We start from the raw sequence: 19,735 nt of genomic DNA, 5'->3' as shown, positions 1-19,735 counted from the left end.
TGTTGTTATGAGAATTTCACTCAAGTACACGTTCACATATATACACTCTCAGACATAATGGTCTGATCGTATTGTGATTTTCACAACACAAAACAACACACTAACATCATGATATTACACGGTGCTAACTTATGCATACACTCTGATGTAACACTTTATAAGATAATATACTTACAACATCATTACACCTCACACTAATAATATAGTTCTGTTTGAACTACAGTTTTCATGCAATTTTGTATATCCTTATACCATGGTCTTTGTGAACAGTTTGGTTCAGAAGGATTTTAAGGGTTATGTATTGATATAAGAGTTCATTAGTTGTATTCCTATAAGTGTATAACCATTTTGTGTCAGTATGGTAACACTTATGTTTTTGCTTTCGAATAATCTCGTCAAGCGACAATGACAGTGTAATGTCAGATGATTTTGATAGAATGTCTCTGTGTACGAGATATTTCTTATCTGTTTTAACATGTATTACAAGGATGCATCCTATCCTGAATGGTGATGCATGAAGAAGTTTATTCACACACACTACTGTAGTTATAAAAACAACACACACCATACACACAAATGACACAGGGAGAAGTTTCCTTAAGACTCTCTCAGGTTTACCAGAATAGAAATATTATAATGTGGCAACTCAACACTTCACACACAAAGAGATATTATTGTTTCTTACCAAATGTAGAATATTCTTGTATGGTTGCTATGTTCTTATAATTATCTTGGTTTCTTTGAAATAATAGATCATATTTTGATCTCATGTGCTGTTACAAGTTTAAAAAATTGAAATTTATAATTTGGCGTGGGTAAGCCCATTGGGCGCCAGTATGACGGTATCATAATGAGTACCATCATAGCATTAAAAATTAAAATAATTTTGATCAGTTGAAATCTACGATTTATGCTCAAATTTGGTAGTTCATATTTGTAATAAATTAATTTGCATCACTTTGGCTTTGTTATTACTGAAGTACGCATGTAAACTTCAAACATTTATAATATTTTTATATCACAGCGATGTAATTTGGTTTGTGAATTATTACGAAAATTACCAATTTATGCATAAACGCATATATGTATGGCTTCAATAGCTTTTGTTTGCTCTTTCTTTGATATTTGGGTACTAACATGTATTTAATATGTTTCACTAGCTTGTAAAAACCCATTGAAATGGCAAAATTTCGATAATAAACTTACGATTTGGTAAAAAGAGCGCTTTGAAAAGTAATCCTAAACTTGGAAGTAATCCTAAACCTGTGAAACATAGCCAACTCAGATAAAGGGAAAAATCTAAGTCGCGCACAAATAACCTTTTTCCCACCGAAATTGTAAAACTAAAAATAACTGAAAAAGGTGAAAATAAAATACATAAACATGTAATAGAATATTGTAACATCTATTGTATTGTATCTAAATTATTTTACAAGCGTTTATATGCATGATATTTGTACAATTCAAAATTTGTAACTTGAAATGTATCCGCGAGTTTGTATTCTGTGAAAAAGGTGGTAACAGTGAGAGTTTGCATACACTGTTTCATCTTTAAGATCATCTTGGACTGACGAGAAGTCACAAAAATGTTTCGGAAAGTGAAATTTGAAGAATTTGATTAAAAAGGAAGATCCGTCGATATTTTAAAGCATATCAGCGCAGATAAGTATTATGTTTACTTTTAAAAGTTGAAACTTCATCGCTAAAGGCGTAAAAGGTCCAAAGGACATAAATTTGGTGACCGGCTGGAATCACATAAAATGGCAGCCATCTTCGTTTTATAAGGAATCTACGAATAAATATTATACATGCATGTAGATACTTTAAATGAAAGGCCTATTTCGTAAATGTACAAAAAGTGCTTAATTGGGATGTGGAAAGTGAATTGAACATATTATTTACATAATTCGTCTTGGTTTTCGCCGATTGATTATCGAGCATTTCTTGCCGAATTACGACGTACAAATCTGCGAAAGATCGGAAGTAATTCTTCTTAGAAACAATTTGACTTGAAGTAATAAAAGTAAAGATAAACCTGAAATATGCCAAAAGGTTGATGTAAAGCAATATTTATGCTTCATTGTACAAATATATACTAAAGAATGTACAGAATTTATGTGTGAACTTGTCTAATTCATTGTTCAATTTTGTTTAAATATATAGTGCATTAATACTCGATTTTTGGTAATTTTCCTTGAGTACTAAAGGTGAATACATACTTGTGTCAGTAATTTAACAACACGGAAAATATTGAAAATTGATCTTATATTTTTATCATGTAAAAGCTTGAAAATATTTTCTTTATTATTTTTAAATTTGAATACTATCCCGACCGTATATTTCAAAAAGCCGAGGTAAAAAGGTCGTGATATTAAGATTATGGAGACTCATTTACGGCGCCTTATGTCTCCTGAGTAGTTCAGAATTGTTTTTCGTCTCATTGAGATATTAAGATATATGAGACTCATTTTTGTGCTTTTGGAAAGTCTCATAAAGAATCGATCACATCAAGATTAATGTAACTATATTCGTCTCATTGAGATATTAAGATTGATGAGACTCATGTTTAGTCTCAGTTACTATTAAAATAACTGAAGCTCATCTTGTTTCTTGACTAATAGGGAGTCAATTATTTAAGTAGTAGATTTCTGTATTTGTTTTGTTAATCTGTTTAAACACATTAACAATGACTGAAATTGTTGAAAGAAATTTCACACTTGCGGACATAGTAGGATTGATTAATGCACAAAATAGTAAACTAGACGCACAAAATAGTGACATTAAGACTGCTTTGCAGGTACAAAATAGTGATATAAAGACTGCTTTGCAGGTGCAAGCAGATCAAAACAAAAAGTTGGACGCAGCTTTGCATGCATTAACAGAAGCAAACAAAGCTCATACCAAGGAGTTCAAAGATCTTAAAATTGACATAGGTCAATTTAGAAACGAATGCATGCTTAGGTATGAAAAAGTAGAGAAAGATTTGCATACGCTTGACACAAAGGTAAACGTTGAATTGGTATCGTTAGCGGAAGATGTTGATAATAAAATCGAGAGTGTGATAGACGATCTGTCAAGACAATTTGACAAGAAGCTAGAGAAATGTTACCAAGCTTGTGAAGAGAATGAAATGTCTTTGAGTAAAGTTAGTAAAAATTTAGGTCAGGTTCATAGTGCAATAGATCAATTACAGCTCAAAAAACCGTTAATGAATATGACAGCTAAGGGTGATCGCTATGACAAGTGTGATGTTGATTACGAATCAGATGTCGTGAAACACGTCAGTCAGTCATACAAACTTACACCTGACGTTAATAATGATAGTGAAGATGGTAAAAATGTACAATATGTTAAGTTTGCTCCAAAAAGTGACATGGTAAATGATGGTGCAGTTACTCATTTAAATGTCAACATTAGAAAGGCTATGTCTCTGATTGAGTCAAGTTTAACAACCATGGTCAATAATGTACTGACTCCTGTTACGGTTAGAACAAATTTGACATCGAAGAATGAAAATGTGAATTTAAAGCAAGATGTTTTTCGTGAGCTTAATGATAGGCAGGCTGATCTAAAACATGAAAGCCATAAAGTTGTTACTCGACCTGGTGATGGTTACGTTCCGCATGACTACAGTAAATGTAGACACCTTTCGGGTGCAGTTTCTGACACAGAAACTGATTGCAGCGTCAACTCAGTACATGATAGTACATGTGTAGTATATGGTCCGTATTGTAATACTAGACTAGCTAATAAGCGAAATAAGTTAAAGCATGACAAGTTAACTAGTAGGGTTGGACAGAATGTAAGCAATACTCCTCACATAACTCCTCCGACAAATGTTTTAAACGTTAAACATTCGGAAGTTGATTCGTCGAATGAGACATTAAAGGTTAGGTATAAGCCAGTAATTAAACCACAAGATTTGAGGCACTTCCCTCATTTTGATGGTGTTTCCGCAGACATTATACCATCTGAATTTTTAGAAAAAGTAGAGGAAAACCTGGAAATTTACAATATACATGAAAGTGAGTATATGAATTATTTACCTAAATTACTCACAGATTGTGCACGTACCTGGTACATTGAAAATAAATTAAAGTTTAAGACTTATGCTGAGTTTAAGACGGATTTCTTATCCCATTATCAAAACGATAGGTGGAAATCTGTAAATTTAACTAAAGTTTTAAATTCACCTTATGACAAAGACAGCAAGGAGAACTTATTGCAGTTTGCGAATAAGAATTACAAAAAACTAAAATCTATACAACCACACGCTGACGAAGCACATCTTATTGCTCAGTTATCTTCGTTGTTACCTTACAAAATAAGTGAACACTTGGTGGTGAATAATATTCATACACTGAGACAAACTTTGCAGGCCATAGAAAATTTTCAGTCTTTGAAAAATAATCCAATTCGGTATATGGATTCTAGTAAGTCTTATGGTAACCAAAAGAATAAATCTAAGGTAGCTAATGTGTCTATGTTTAAGGAGCAAAGTGACCGAAGTATGTCTAACAGAAATGGGTTAAGAAATTTAAGGTGTAATAACAATGTTGGATCTGCTCGTAAATTTTATGATAATGGTAGGACATGGGTAAAAAATGATCAAATTTCTAGAAAAGTAAATCTTGGTTCGAGGCAGGAAAACTCTTAGATGCTCCTGATACAGGAGGTGTCTTGAGCATCAAAGCGGTTGAAAATCCTCCTTTTCCCAAAGCTCAATATAATGTTCACTCAAGTGTAATATATAGTAATCATCATAGTGATATAGGTGAATTTATTCCTAAGTTAGGAGATCATCAATTACTTGGTGACAGTTTGTTAGTGAGATATGCTAACAGTATTTTAAGTTATAGATGGAATATGAATGAATCTGCTTCCAGATTCATAGGGTTGTGTGTCTCGGGACAAACCATTGATGATCTGCATAGGCGTGTATCAAATGCTAAGAAACTCTCAGACAAAATATTGGTCATGATAGGTACCAATGATTTAATTAGGAAACGCAGCTTCGAACAAATGCAAGTCTCTTTCAGCAAACTCTTGAATACGTTGAAATCTAGGTGTGCTGAAATTACGATACTATGTTTGCCACCTCTTCCTAAATATATGTCATCTCCTAATGAACAATTGTGGCAGACATGGAATAATTTTAATCTATATTTGATGTCATTGCACGACGAGTCTAAAGTAAAAGTTTACAATATAGCGCCTTTGTTCTTCTTAGAGAATGATAACATAGATAACTCTTTGTATCAGAAATTCCTTGGTCATCCTTCCAGAGGTAGAGTAGACATGATACATTGGAATTATGCGGGAATGTCTAAGTTGAAACAATTTTTGTATAGTATGGGTTTTGGCTGTACACCTTGTACATCTGATGATAAAGTGGGTAGTGATATAAAAGTGCAAGCTACCGTACACAATGTCAATGTTAGTCATTTTAGTGATGCAAACAGCATTGAATGTTATCCCGATGAGAATAACGTTATGTCTTTTCAGAAAAACTAACAAGCGACCTTTGTTTTAAAGTGGGTGATGAAGGTCAAGTTAAGAATCCCACTGCTGATAACATTAACCTAGGGAAATGGGAAGAACTTTATAACAATGATGGGTATGGAACAAAAGAAATTCCAACTCCAATAAATGCTCTCAGCAGCAACAATCTTACTGCAAAGTTAAAAGTTTTAATTTTTGACAAATTTTATACTGCACTCTGCGACACAGGCGCAGAAATAAGTCTGATTTCTAATACTATTTGGAAAGAAATTAGTATTAAGGCCAGTAGACCCAGGCTCACACCTGCTGATAATGTGAGATTGGTGGATTTTTCTGGTAATAAGAAAACCAAAGTATTAGGCATGGTTAAACTGATAATTCAAATAAGTAATTTACAATGTTACGTTCAATTTTTGGTGGTTCACAATTTACAAGTGGATATAATTTTAGGATTAGATGTGTTGTATGCACTTCAAGCATCATTAAATTTTAAAGATCAAACAATAACATGTGGCTCCGATGAAGAACGCACTTTCGCGCGTTTTATCCCAATTATTGAAGATGCTAAAAATTTATGTTATTTTGAATGTTCTCATGTCAGTAGTAATAATGGCTTGGAGGATAAGTCCAAGTTCAACCTGCATAAGTTTGAAGAGTACATGAATAAGGCTGATTCGCTTACAAACAAACAAAAAACTTTGTTCATAGAGTTACTACTCCAATATCAAGAAATATTTTCTAATAAGCCTGGTTTGTGTAACGATTACGTTCACAAAATGGTTTTGGATACTGATCTACCTATAGTAGGCAAAAATTATCCTATACCTTTTGCTTATAGAGATCAAGTACGTGAACAAATAAAAATCATGCTTGATTGGGATGTGATTGAGTTGTCCAATTCAGAATATCTGTCTCCACTTTTAGTAGTTCCTAAATCTGGGGGAGGTATACGCTTATGTGTAGACCTCAAACGAGTAAACCAACATGTTAAGCTTATTCAAGTGCATCCCATAAAAATACAAGACTTATTGGTAGAATTCCAAAATTGTAAATACTTCACTTCGGTGGATCTTTTAAATGCTTTTTGGCAAATAAATTTACATCCTGACAGCAGAAAGTATACTGCGTTCATGTTCGAGGGTATCCTATATCAGTTTAAAAGAGTTGTATTTGGTTCAGTAAATGGTACAGCTGTATTCGTCGATGCGTTAAATCGTGTGCTTAAAGACTGTAGAGATTTCGTTGTGGTTTATGTTGATGATGTTATCATAAAATCTCAAGATTTTGCATCTCACATAATGCATGTAAGAACAGTTCTTGAAAAATTAAAGCAGGCAGGCATGACGTTGAAACTCAAAAAATGTGAGTTTTGTAGATCGGAAATTAAATTTTTGGGTCACATCATTACATCGCAAGGATATAAGAAAGATCCTAAGTATGTAGATTCTATTGTAAATCTGCCTGTGCCCAATTCAGTTAAACAATTACAAAAGATCTTAGGTTGTTTTAATTGGTTGAGCAAATACATAAAAAATTATGCCATCATAGCACAACCTATGTATGACTTATTGAAGGCTGGTAAGAAATGGCAATGGAATGATCAAGCTTCTACAGCTTTTAAAACACTAAAAGATAAAGTTAGTGAACAAGTACTTTTATCTTTTCCTAACTTTTTATATACTTTTTATGTTCAAACTGATGCATCAATAATAGGTGTTGCAGGATACTGCTATCAGCTGATTGATGGTAACATCAAACCTCTTGGTTTCGTGAGTAGATTACTCAGAAGTTCTGAAAAATCATATACTTCTACGGAATTGGAAGTTTTAGCCATATTGTTTACTATTGATAAGTTCTGTTCATTATTAAAAGGCAGACATTTTATTATCATAACTGACCACAAAGCACTTACCTGGTTAGAAACGGCGCATACATGGAATGCACGTTTAACTCGTTGGTTTGTACAATTACAACAGTATTCCTTCCAAGTACAATATTGTAAAGGGTCAGAAAATATAATTGCTGATGTTCTAAGTAGAACATTTCCAATGCAGGAAAGCCTGTTATATCATGTGAATTCTTTGCAATTTAAGGAATTAGTAGAGCCTTTCATTGATATAGATGATTTGATTGTAGCCCAAGAAAAAGATGATGAATTGAAGGAAATTAGGCAATATATTTTGCACTCTTCAATTCATAATGATAATACAAGAAGTAGGACTTGGAATGACCGTTATCTTTTAAGAGACAATATTTTGTGTGTTAGAGACTTTCATAACATGCAAAAGATCAGAATTTGTGTTCCAATTACATTGGTAGGTTCAATTTTGAACAAATTTCATGACTTATCGGGACACTTTGGTGCAAGTAGTACACTTTCACATATATATAGATACTTCCAATGGAAAGGTATGAAGAAAGATGTACAACAATATGTAGCAGACTGTGATTTATGCATTCGTACTAAACCGAACAAGCATCCGTCTAAACATTTAGCCAAAGTACACATTACCGACAAGCCTGGGAAAATATTGTTCATTGATTTACAAGGTCCATTCACCATGGGTCCTAAACGTGAACGCTTCTTATTTACCATATTGGATGCAGCATCCAGGTATTTAGTGGCATATCCAGTGACAAACAGTAATGCTGTTACGGTACTGAATAAACTGTGCCATGTATATTTTGTACATCTGGGTATTCCAGAAAAAATAATTTCAGATAACGGACCACAGTTTCGTTCATGTCTTTTCAATACCAAAATGAAAGAATATGGTGTCAAACTTATGTTTACTCCTCCTTACCACCCTTCTTCCAACATGGTTGAACGGTATCATTCGGAACTTAACCGTTTAATGAGAGTGTTGTGCATTGATAACCATGCTAAATGGCCACAGCAAGTAACCATGGCGTTGCATTGGTTAAACAACACAATTTCCTCACAAACTGGTTTCGCTCCAATAGAATTAAGGTTAAATAAGGAACCTAACCTACAAATAGGAAACGTCATTTTTGATGATATTACACATCAGTCATGGAATGACAAACTGCTTATGGCTCAGATTAAAAGTCATGCAGCTAGATCAAATAAGTTAAAGAAATTGAATAGTAAACAACAAGATAAGATATCAATTTCTTCTGGAAATCTTGTTTTTATCAGAAATAGACAAAGAGATATGGATGATAATCCAATTAAAAAATATTGTTTTCTGTATGAAGGTCCATACTTGTGTATAAAAAACTTTAGTGACTCTTGTATATCTGCCTTACGGTGCAGTGATGGGATTCTTCTGGAAAACATTGCTATTGAACATGTAAAATTATGGAAATGTTCAAAAGACAAGAAAATTTCTTGGTTGAATACTTTGCTAAAGGCAAGTAGCTCACATAAAGATGTGGTGCTAAATGTGCTTGAAGCGTCATTGCGTGAAAAGGATGATGTTTCTTCATCTGTCATTACAGGTGTGTGTACAGTTTGTTCTTGAAACAAACTTGCCATTATTGAGGTTAGCCAAAGTCGGTAGTACACCTCGTAAAAGAATTTAAAATGTGCTTAAAAAACTATGGTAGTTACTCCATGCTTTTAAAGGTTGGCCCGTAAGTGGTAGTATACCGTGTGCATGAAATAAAATTGCGTTAGATAACTATCATAGTTATTCAATTTTTTTTGTTGGCCTATAAATGGTCGTACTTTAAATACATTTTTATTAGGGTAATAATTTAGATTTAGTTGTTAGGATTTACCTCATGGACAGTGAGATACTAAATAATACATGAAACAATTCAGTGCATCAATGTCACACTTTAGCAATAATTGATAGTTGAACTGTGATAATATGTAATTTTATGCCTATTTGTCTAAGGTACAAGTTACTCAAGTTTTGGTTTATAATACCCAGGGAATGATACCAAAAATCCAAATGCTAATTTTAATGTGAATTATTTTGAGTTATTTGATTCCATAAAATGAATCAAATACTCACTGTGTGTTGCAAAAAGTAAGCCAAGAGATCCATGAGTTGATCCGAGCTCGTTGCACATGCGGTTATGCCATAGAGCATAAAAACTTGGGGTAGGTCCACGTAAAAGGCAATAAGTAAGTCCTATAGTGCCACTCAAGAAACTGAATATGAAAAATGTTATTAATATTTTTTGTCAATATTATTGAGTATTATCCATTTTATTCTAAATGGCGAAGGTTGACAAAAAACTTAATATGAAAAGTGTATAATTTTATTAGCATAGGATATTGAATGGTACATTTTCTTCAAAAGTTGAAACCTTACTCGAGCGGTTTCTTTTTGTATGATTAGATTAAGTGAGTAATAAGACATTATTTGTACTGGGCAAGCGAGTAGTGCTGGAAAGTTAAGATTGACTTCATGTAATATTTCGCATACTCAATAGCACCTGGCCTGTTGGGGTGATGATTGCTTAAATTAGTAACATTTACATCTGGTATATGGTCATGCTACTTGAGATAGCAGTGCATACAGTTTTGACATTAAGTATACTCTAAAAGTACTGGTTTAAGTTACAATCGAAAGTTTTCTCACGTCCACAGCAGTGTGAAGTTCCTTTCAACAAAGTTTTCGTACAGAACGGTATAGAACTGATACTTATTTTTTGTTTGTCATTATGAATGAGCAGTAGACATATTATGATTGGTGAAGTTTGTGTGTATTCTCACATATATTATTCTTTGTATTCATTTAACAAAGTGTTGATGTATAATTTTTGGTAGCTCACTCCACTAGTAATGATGTAGCTACAAATGTATTAATGTATTAATCTTTGCTTTTGCTTGTCATTTGACACATAATACTAGATATACTATTAAACTTCAATAAAACTTCGAAGTTTATACCTCATTCTTTGTGTATTTTAGTATAACATTATTTCACATATATAATGGTTGAGCTCAGAAACATGTTAAAGTTTCTTAATATATAACTTATTTAATTTTATTCCTTGCATTTATTCAACTTGAATATTGTTATTTAATATTTGTAGCTCACTCATAAAATTGATAAGCTGGAAATTTCTAAAGAAACAGGTTAATATTTCCTCTGGTATATAATTTTGACACGAAATGTATGATATACTATAGAAGTTCATTATCATTTCATGATTTAAAAATAAATTTATTGTAATATAATACTATTGACCATATGGTTAGTTTATCTTTCAAGGCTTATGATGTATGGGTAAGTTAACAATATCCACATAAATGTATGGTCGTATTATGTCGCTTACGTTAGACTTTTCTGTTTTTGTTGACGGATAATTTCGTCAAATGACATGGATAATGAATAAATACACACTTACACAAGTACACACTCAAACGTTTTGTTCTAGTGATGTCATTATTCATCGCCGTAACTCATGTTGTTATGAGAATTTCACTCAAGTACACGTTCACATATATACACTCTCAGACATAATGGTCTGATCGTATTGTGATTTTCACAACACAAAACAACACACTAACATCATGATATTACACGGTGCTAACTTATGCATACACTCTGATGTAACACTTTATAAGATAATATACTTACAACATCATTACACCTCACACTAATAATATAGTTCTGTTTGAACTACAGTTTTCATGCAATTTTGTATATCCTTATACCATGGTCTTTGTGAACAGTTTGGTTCAGAAGGATTTTAAGGGTTATGTATTGATATAAGAGTTCATTAGTTGTATTCCTATAAGTGTATAACCATTTTGTGTCAGTATGGTAACACTTATGTTTTTGCTTTCGAATAATCTCGTCAAGCGACAATGACAGTGTAATGTCAGATGATTTTGATAGAATGTCTCTGTGTACGAGATATTTCTTATCTGTTTTAACATGTATTACAAGGATGCATCCTATCCTGAATGGTGATGCATGAAGAAGTTTATTCACACACACTACTGTAGTTATAAAAACAACACACACCATACACACAAATGACACAGGGAGAAGTTTCCTTAAGACTCTCTCAGGTTTACCAGAATAGAAATATTATAATGTGGCAACTCAACACTTCACACACAAAGAGATATTATTGTTTCTTACCAAATGTAGAATATTCTTGTATGGTTGCTATGTTCTTATAATTATCTTGGTTTCTTTGAAATAATAGATCATATTTTGATCTCATGTGCTGTTACAAGTTTAAAAAATTGAAATTTATAATTTGGCGTGGGTAAGCCCATTGGGCGCCAGTATGACGGTATCATAATGAGTACCATCATAGCATTAAAAATTAAAATAATTTTGATCAGTTGAAATCTACGATTTATGCTCAAATTTGGTAGTTCATATTTGTAATAAATTAATTTGCATCACTTTGGCTTTGTTATTACTGAAGTACGCATGTAAACTTCAAACATTTATAATATTTTTATATCACAGCGATGTAATTTGGTTTGTGAATTATTACGAAAATTACCAATTTATGCATAAACGCATATATGTATGGCTTCAATAGCTTTTGTTTGCTCTTTCTTTGATATTTGGGTACTAACATGTATTTAATATGTTTCACTAGCTTGTAAAAACCCATTGAAATGGCAAAATTTCGATAATAAACTTACGATTTGGTAAAAAGAGCGCTTTGAAAAGTAATCCTAAACTTGGAAGTAATCCTAAACCTGTGAAACATAGCCAACTCAGATAAAGGGAAAAATCTAAGTCGCGCACAAATAACCTTTTTCCCACCGAAATTGTAAAACTAAAAATAACTGAAAAAGGTGAAAATAAAATACATAAACATGTAATAGAATATTGTAACATCTATTGTATTGTATCTAAATTATTTTACAAGCGTTTATATGCATGATATTTGTACAATTCAAAATTTGTAACTTGAAATGTATCCGCGAGTTTGTATTCTGTGAAAAAGGTGGTAACAGTGAGAGTTTGCATACACTGTTTCATCTTTAAGATCATCTTGGACTGACGAGAAGTCACAAAAATGTTTCGGAAAGTGAAATTTGAAGAATTTGATTAAAAAGGAAGATCCGTCGATATTTTAAAGCATATCAGCGCAGATAAGTATTATGTTTACTTTTAAAAGTTGAAACTTCATCGCTAAAGGCGTAAAAGGTCCAAAGGACATAAATTTGGTGACCGGCTGGAATCACATAAAATGGCAGCCATCTTCGTTTTATAAGGAATCTACGAATAAATATTATACATGCATGTAGATACTTTAAATGAAAGGCCTATTTCGTAAATGTACAAAAAGTGCTTAATTGGGATGTGGAAAGTGAATTGAACATATTATTTACATAATTCGTCTTGGTTTTCGCCGATTGATTATCGAGCATTTCTTGCCGAATTACGACGTACAAATCTGCGAAAGATCGGAAGTAATTCTTCTTAGAAACAATTTGACTTGAAGTAATAAAAGTAAAGATAAACCTGAAATATGCCAAAAGGTTGATGTAAAGCAATATTTATGCTTCATTGTACAAATATATACTAAAGAATGTACAGAATTTATGTGTGAACTTGTCTAATTCATTGTTCAATTTTGTTTAAATATATAGTGCATTTATACTCGATTTTGGTAATTTTCCTTGAGTACTAAAGGTGAATACATACTTGTGTCAGTAATTTAACAACACGGAAAATATTGAAAATTGATCTTATATTTTTATCATGTAAAAGCTTGAAAATATTTTCTTTATTATTTTTAAATTTGAATACTATCCCGACCGTATATTTCAAAAAGCCGAGGTAAAAAGGTCGTGATACCTCGTTGATGAGCCAGAATTGCCCCGGCAACGTCACGTCCCTAAGAGACTTGAAAATCCGGATGCTGCCAAACATCACAAGTTCTACACTCCAAAATAGTATTATAAATCAATATACACTGGCGTGTGTGACACAGCAAAATCATGTGTTAAACAAGGACATGAATCTACAGGACTACAGAAAGTAACAGCCGTAGAGAAAGAATGCATCTCAACTGTGAACAGTTGCACAACAAACTTTCAGCAAAAGCGAGAATTCTTTCGCCAAGATTTGGATGTCGATAGACTCTCCTTACACATGTCCATGATTGGTGATATCGCCAAACAGAAGAAAGTGCTTCTAACTGTCATGCGTGACATAAGGAAGTTTCTTTTGGAAGACAGCACCCTCCAGGGGCCAAATTCATGATGGTCCTCCGCACTGTGCCAATGACGACAGCCACAGCCGAAAGGTCATTCAGTGCTATTCGCCGACTAAAGACATATTTGAGATCTACAATGAGGCAGAAGAGACTAAGCAGCTTAGCGGTACTCCACATACATCAAACTGTGCTTGAAAATTTGGACCTGAGACCACTCGTTAATGAGTTCATAAAAAAATAACCCACTGCGTAGAGCAACTTTTGCTTTATTTTTAAATCTTGTTCATTTGTTTTTGTTGTGTATGTCACTTTATATCTTAGTGTACATGCTATTTTTTTATTATTGCAAAATTAAATTTAAAAAGTAAAATATTGTAGCAAGAACAAAAAAGTAAAACTATTTTCCTGCGATTTGTGTTAACATTTATGTAAATAATGAAATAAAACTGTTAAATATTGTAAATATTCGTTATTTTATGGGTACGTCAACACTAAGGTTATTTGGAACCCATCACATGTCTGTTGCGGACATTAAAACACACCCATGCCCTCGCCGGGACTCGAACCCGAGACCTCTGGATCAAAGCAAGTTGAGTCGACCACCCAACACGCTCGGCTACCGAGGCCGGCATAAAACTGTTAGGTTGATCTCTTAATGTAAATACATACTTTTCAATAAAAATGTTAATTGTTATCTAAAAAACAAATGAACAGACACAAAAGACATAAACAGACTTAGAAACATTTTCTAAACTTTTTTCATGTTACATTTCATTTGCATGAGGAATATAATAGCTGCTTAAAAACTAATGAAAATGAAAATAAATGTCTGATGAAAGGAGCGTGTGTTCTCCTGAAACGTCACAAAGAAAAACTGTTTTCTTATGCTTGTAATAACCGTAAACTACAGGAAAATAATTCTATAATGCAAGCAATGCGTACATACAAGAAAAACTATGGCTTAAAAACTGCTATACGAAGACGTAATTTTTATTTTTTAAAAAAGGGAGGGAGTGAGTCATTCAATCATTTATTTCAGTGATCAGAGGCCCCCCCCCAATAATATTGACAAGTCGGCGCCCTGGTAAGTACTAGTGCAAAACCCTGGCACAAGGTAATTTTCAAAAAGGTGCATAATTTTTCTTTGTAAGTGAAATAGATTGAAAATGTTAAATACAGATATTCTATAATATTATATCCTTGCCCACATGCACACTGTTCAGACTAGAACAATTCATTTCTCCAACATTAATTGCCAAAATTACAGGAACAAACATTACTCAAGAACTTCGTTATTTCTTAGTAGTTTCATACAGAATTTACATATGTACCTTGTATCTTACAAAACATATTCTTCCTAACGCAGATACTGAAAGTAGCATCGAAGTGATTTTTCTTTACCCGATGCTGCAAATTCTGAAACATGTTTGCTAATCTGACTTGGTAATGGCAGCAAGGGCTGCATCATTCAATGCATTGATTGGGTGAGGCTACTTGCTGTATGCTTGTCCTTTTGTAATGAAAAAACTAGATTTTTTTTACCACCACAGTCATCAGACCTGATGCTACCTGATTTCTGATTGTGGGGTTCATACTCAAGTGACAAACATAGCAATAAGCCTTGCATACTCGACATCCTCAAACACACACACACACACACACACACACACACACACACACATTACAGAGTTGAATGTTTGAGGCATCTAGTGAGACAATAACCTTGTAGCTACTCTGAAGAAGACACAAATTGCAGTAAGTGCCATGTCAAATATAACTGATACATACAGAACACAAACTCTGATAAATTAAACATTTTCATTTTATAATTAGTGCTAATAAAAAATTAGTTTCAATAATATCTGAAATTATTTAAGATACGAGGGTCGGTCAGTATTGACTGAGACTTGGGTAATTATTTAATATCCATAAGAGTTATAATTACAAAAGTTCGTACAAGGATTCCTCACCTTAAGTTCTTTAAATTGGCAAGTGTGTGAATTACACGAGAGTAGAATTACATCAGTCACGTGTGTTCTCATGAAAAATGGAAGGCGATTATCATAGTCAAAGATCAGTGTTAGTTCTTGTGTCATAAAGTGTTATGGAAAGGGTTGCTACAGCCAGGACACTTTGCCAAGGGGCTTATGGTTGTCACCAGTTTCGGTTATAAGAGGAAGTTGCTGATATGTAAGGTGGACAGAAATATGAAGCTGAATGCTACATACTTTCAATCATCCATTATGGCCCCCATATTCAGCACAGACATCCGTTGTTTGTACGATGAGGACACTCAACGGGTGCACATTCATATGGACAAGGCCTCAAGCCCTACCACCCAAACAAGCCTTTAGTCAGGAGATGGAGTGGAAAACAGGGATCCATGTTATCCTATTTTAGGACATTCTGGAGAAAAGACCTAATGTCTGAGTCCTATGGATTTCTGTGCATTTGGACTCTTGAAATGACGTCTGAAACATCACTGTCTATGCACCCTCTCGGGTCTTTGAAAAACCTGCAGAGAAGAATAGGGATTCCCATGCCCATCCTCTAACGTAACTTGCTTCAATGGAAACTCTGATTAAGGCTGATAGTCCACAATGCTGGTGGTAGAACACAACCAGTGGTGGTGACATGGCATTTCATGAGGTCAGTACAGCTTGAAAGTCGTTTGGATATATCACGAACAACCTTCTGTAATATGTAAATTAAAATACTCTCGACATCAGAACTTACCTTCTTCCCCACATCCAGTTGAAGAAGACTCTGGATGGACTCTCCACATGACGGGCTAGTAATAAGAAAAAAAGGAGCAATTACACTTCACCATCAGAATATTCACATGATGAGAAAATACAAACTTTTTATTTGTAACAACAGCTACCTAATTCTTGAGAACAAGGATGCAGTGTCTTTCACTGAGCTTGATGAGCCAAGCGATAGGGAGATCTCTGGAGTTGGATGGAAGATAGAATTTTGCATGGATGTTCATGGAAGTATGACTTTTATAAGTACTCTAGGAACATGATTAGGGCTGAGCTGATACTGATATCGATGTATCGGTTGATATTTTTGCACCAATACCAACTGATACCATTGTTTTTGAGTCGTTAGAAACCAAAATTTGTTCCTTTTCAAAGGCTCATTTACCTTTTCCAACTTACCTTTGGTTTTGAAAAAAAAATAATTGAAAAATAGTTGTGCATTTGTTAAATGAACCTGTACTCAAGTTTCCATGAACAGCAAGTACGTGATACAAAGATCCATATGCAGATCAAACTCACACTTACTTAAAGTAACATTATCCCCATAGAGTTAGCTGCTTTTGTTTGGTTCTCTTCGAAGTCTACTAGCCTTTGTTCGTACAGATGCAGTCTCTCATGTAACAATAACTTCAATGAGGTCCTGAAGAATCCTTCTACTTTCTTTGGTGTTTGCAGACATCTCTCTCATTAGAGGCTTCTCGCAGTCAAAAAGTCATCGCCCATGAAAGTGATGGATGTGTCTCATAGAACAAAGCATATTCTTGGAAATTCAAATACCTGGGCTAATCCCCCTTTTCCTTTCCAACTTTAGCCTTTTGTTTGTCCCCACCTGAATAACTGGGTTTCAGTAGGTACAGGGAACGCGACAAGGGAGCATTTTCCTTTAACGACAGATGATGGCAGTTACTTTCTGGAAAGTTTAGTGATGGGTTTAGATTTTCTTCCACACCAAGGGATAGAACTATGCATTTTTTTTTTTTTTTAGAAATCATTTGCCAGAAGTATATATATCAAAAGGAAAGTTATGTCGGAATATCACTGTACTGAAGTCAATCGTCTGACTTAAAAGCAAGAGACTGGTAAGTTTTCATTCTCTCCTTACATTTCGTTTACTAATTTCTATTCTTTGTTAAAGGACAAAAAAGAGACGAGATTGGTTTTACATTACAGCATTACTGTTAGTTTTAGATGTCGTGTAAATCGCCAATTATTCTTGTGTTCACGGATCTATTTATGTTTGTTTGGGAAGAGGGATTCCTTAATTTTAGAGGAGGTTGAAGATGCATGACATAATATTTCAACATAAGGGGGACACAATTATCTCGCTCTTAGTTTCTTTTAATATTTCTCTCATATTTGAAACATATGATCAATTGTCACTGATCTAAAAAAATACTATGAAGTTGAGATATGTTGTTGCAACAGAGCATCCCTTGGTGGGTTATTTTATACATTGCGCCTCGTCAGAAATGCATACGTATAAAATGTGATAATAATAATCATCACACACACACACACACACACAAAAAAAAAACTTCTGAGAACACCTACAAAAATAAGAAAAAATATTGAATAAATTTTATTAAAATGGTTATTCCAGAATTCTGTTTACTATTGCAGTAATTGTGTCTAAATGATTTTTGGTAAACTAAATCCTTTTTAATGTTATCATTTGCTGATTTTTCCCATCCTTGTGTTGCTCGTTTACAAGCTTTGTTTGTCTTGTAAAAGCATAGAGAAGCTCTTTTCTAACTGATGAAAGTGTATTTTGCTTTATTTTTATATTATTCCCCCCTTTTTTTTTTTACAAAATACAGGAAATTTATATGCCGAATTTTTTAACACTAATAAAAAATGCTTACAAAATATTTGTAATAATTTCATTATGAATTTAATCCATGAACAAGAATGCTCCAGCACAACATTGATTTTGGGGGGAGGGGACACCCTCATGAAACGTCGCTCCATCTTTAAAAAATCCTTGAGCCGTCTGGCCTGGCCATGACCACCGAATCAGAGCCCACCTAAAAATATTTTATCCAACCTTGAGCCCAGCCTAAGGAAAATTTCTGGCGATGCCACTGCCGAGGGTTCCATATTCTTGTCACGGATAGTAACCCGTTACAGGAAACTTCGCTGGTCTGCTGTCCAGCGACACACATGCCTACCCCAACGGCCAAGAATTCAAAAGGAGTCATTCCAAACGTACAGGAATGCAGACATACATGCAACAAAAGTTGCACACTAACTTCACCAAAACACATGAAACTAAAAACCGGCGGGTCATCATTCACTCCACAAAAAAAGGAAGAAGGAGAATTGGAATTCTTCCCCCTTTCTCTTTCTTTTTTGCCTTTCATTTCTTTTCTCTGTTTCTCCCATTATCTCTTTTAAGGAGGAAATGAGAAAGATGGGGGAAAGGTAATTCTTTCTTTCTCTCTTTCAAAAGGAGAAAGAGAGAAACGAGATGACACTATCCAAGGGAGGAGGGGATTAACTTGAAGAGCAGCCATTATCATTCCGCATAAAACTTCCCGAAGATAATGCCATGCCACTATGAAGTGAAATGTTGTTATTGTTACTCAAAGTAATTGTTACTTGTAACAGTGCTACAAGTAACTCCTTTCTTTCAAACACTGTGCATGAACTATCATTCCATAATGTGCAGTTATAAATCACTTTTATAAACCAGATAAAAGTACTATGTAACTTACACACAGTATAATTCGTGTCCACTAATAATTGTGCATCATCCTGCGAAGATACTTGTTGAAGCCTTCGTTTTCCATGTTTCGTTTTTGGCGTTTGTTGAAGGATCTGAACTTGCTCTAAATGCCTCTGCTCCCGTTCATCCCGAACAGTCACATCTTGTTGGTAATTGAGGCTTCTCAGTTGGGAAAGCCTGGAAAACAGGACATAACATGGTAGTAGATTTGTGACCGACTATATCTTATATTAAGATAATCTGCTGAATGCTTTCTATGATCTCAAGTTTATTTTCCTTTTCTATGTAAATATTCCACTTATTAAATATTGTGTGCTTCTGTCAGAACAAACCTATTTCTAGTGGTTTAAAAAGCCCAGCTCTTTTTTGCATGATTCATAATTCATAATAGAATTGCTATTTATAATGTGACTCCTAAAAACAACCCTTATGAAATAGCAAGAATGGAGAAAGTAAACATACTACTCATAAGAAGTTTGCATTTAACATTCACACCCATAGCCAATTTCATTTTGATATAATTTTAATTTCTACGTACATGATGATCTTTAAGCTAATATATATTATAAAAGCTAAAAAAAGAGTAAAGTTCATAGCATATGAACCATCAATATCTCGGATACAA

General features: G+C 33.8%; 1 protein-coding gene across 2 annotated transcripts in view; it reads right to left on the bottom strand.

Annotated features, from left to right (window-relative positions):
- The window catches only part of LOC145985358 (uncharacterized), a 79,361-nt gene that overhangs the window by 20,528 nt on the left and 39,098 nt on the right, over positions 1 to 19,735 (bottom strand). For both annotated transcript variants that reach the window (XM_083119277.1, XM_083119278.1), the window contains exons 12-13: positions 19,100 to 19,287; positions 16,357 to 16,411 (exon numbers count right to left, since the gene is read on the bottom strand). In XM_083119277.1, the coding sequence (XP_082975403.1) occupies positions 16,357 to 16,411; positions 19,100 to 19,287 (243 nt within the window). The remainder of the gene's footprint in view (positions 1 to 16,356; positions 16,412 to 19,099; positions 19,288 to 19,735) is intronic.

This window comes from Lepisma saccharinum, chromosome 3, assembly GCF_977018435.1.
Source record: "Lepisma saccharinum chromosome 3, izLepSacc3.1, whole genome shotgun sequence".
Lineage (NCBI taxonomy): Eukaryota > Metazoa > Arthropoda > Insecta > Zygentoma > Lepismatidae > Lepisma > Lepisma saccharinum.
The sequence above is the reverse complement of the archived record's forward strand: the minus strand, read 5'-3'. Positions and strand labels throughout refer to the sequence as shown.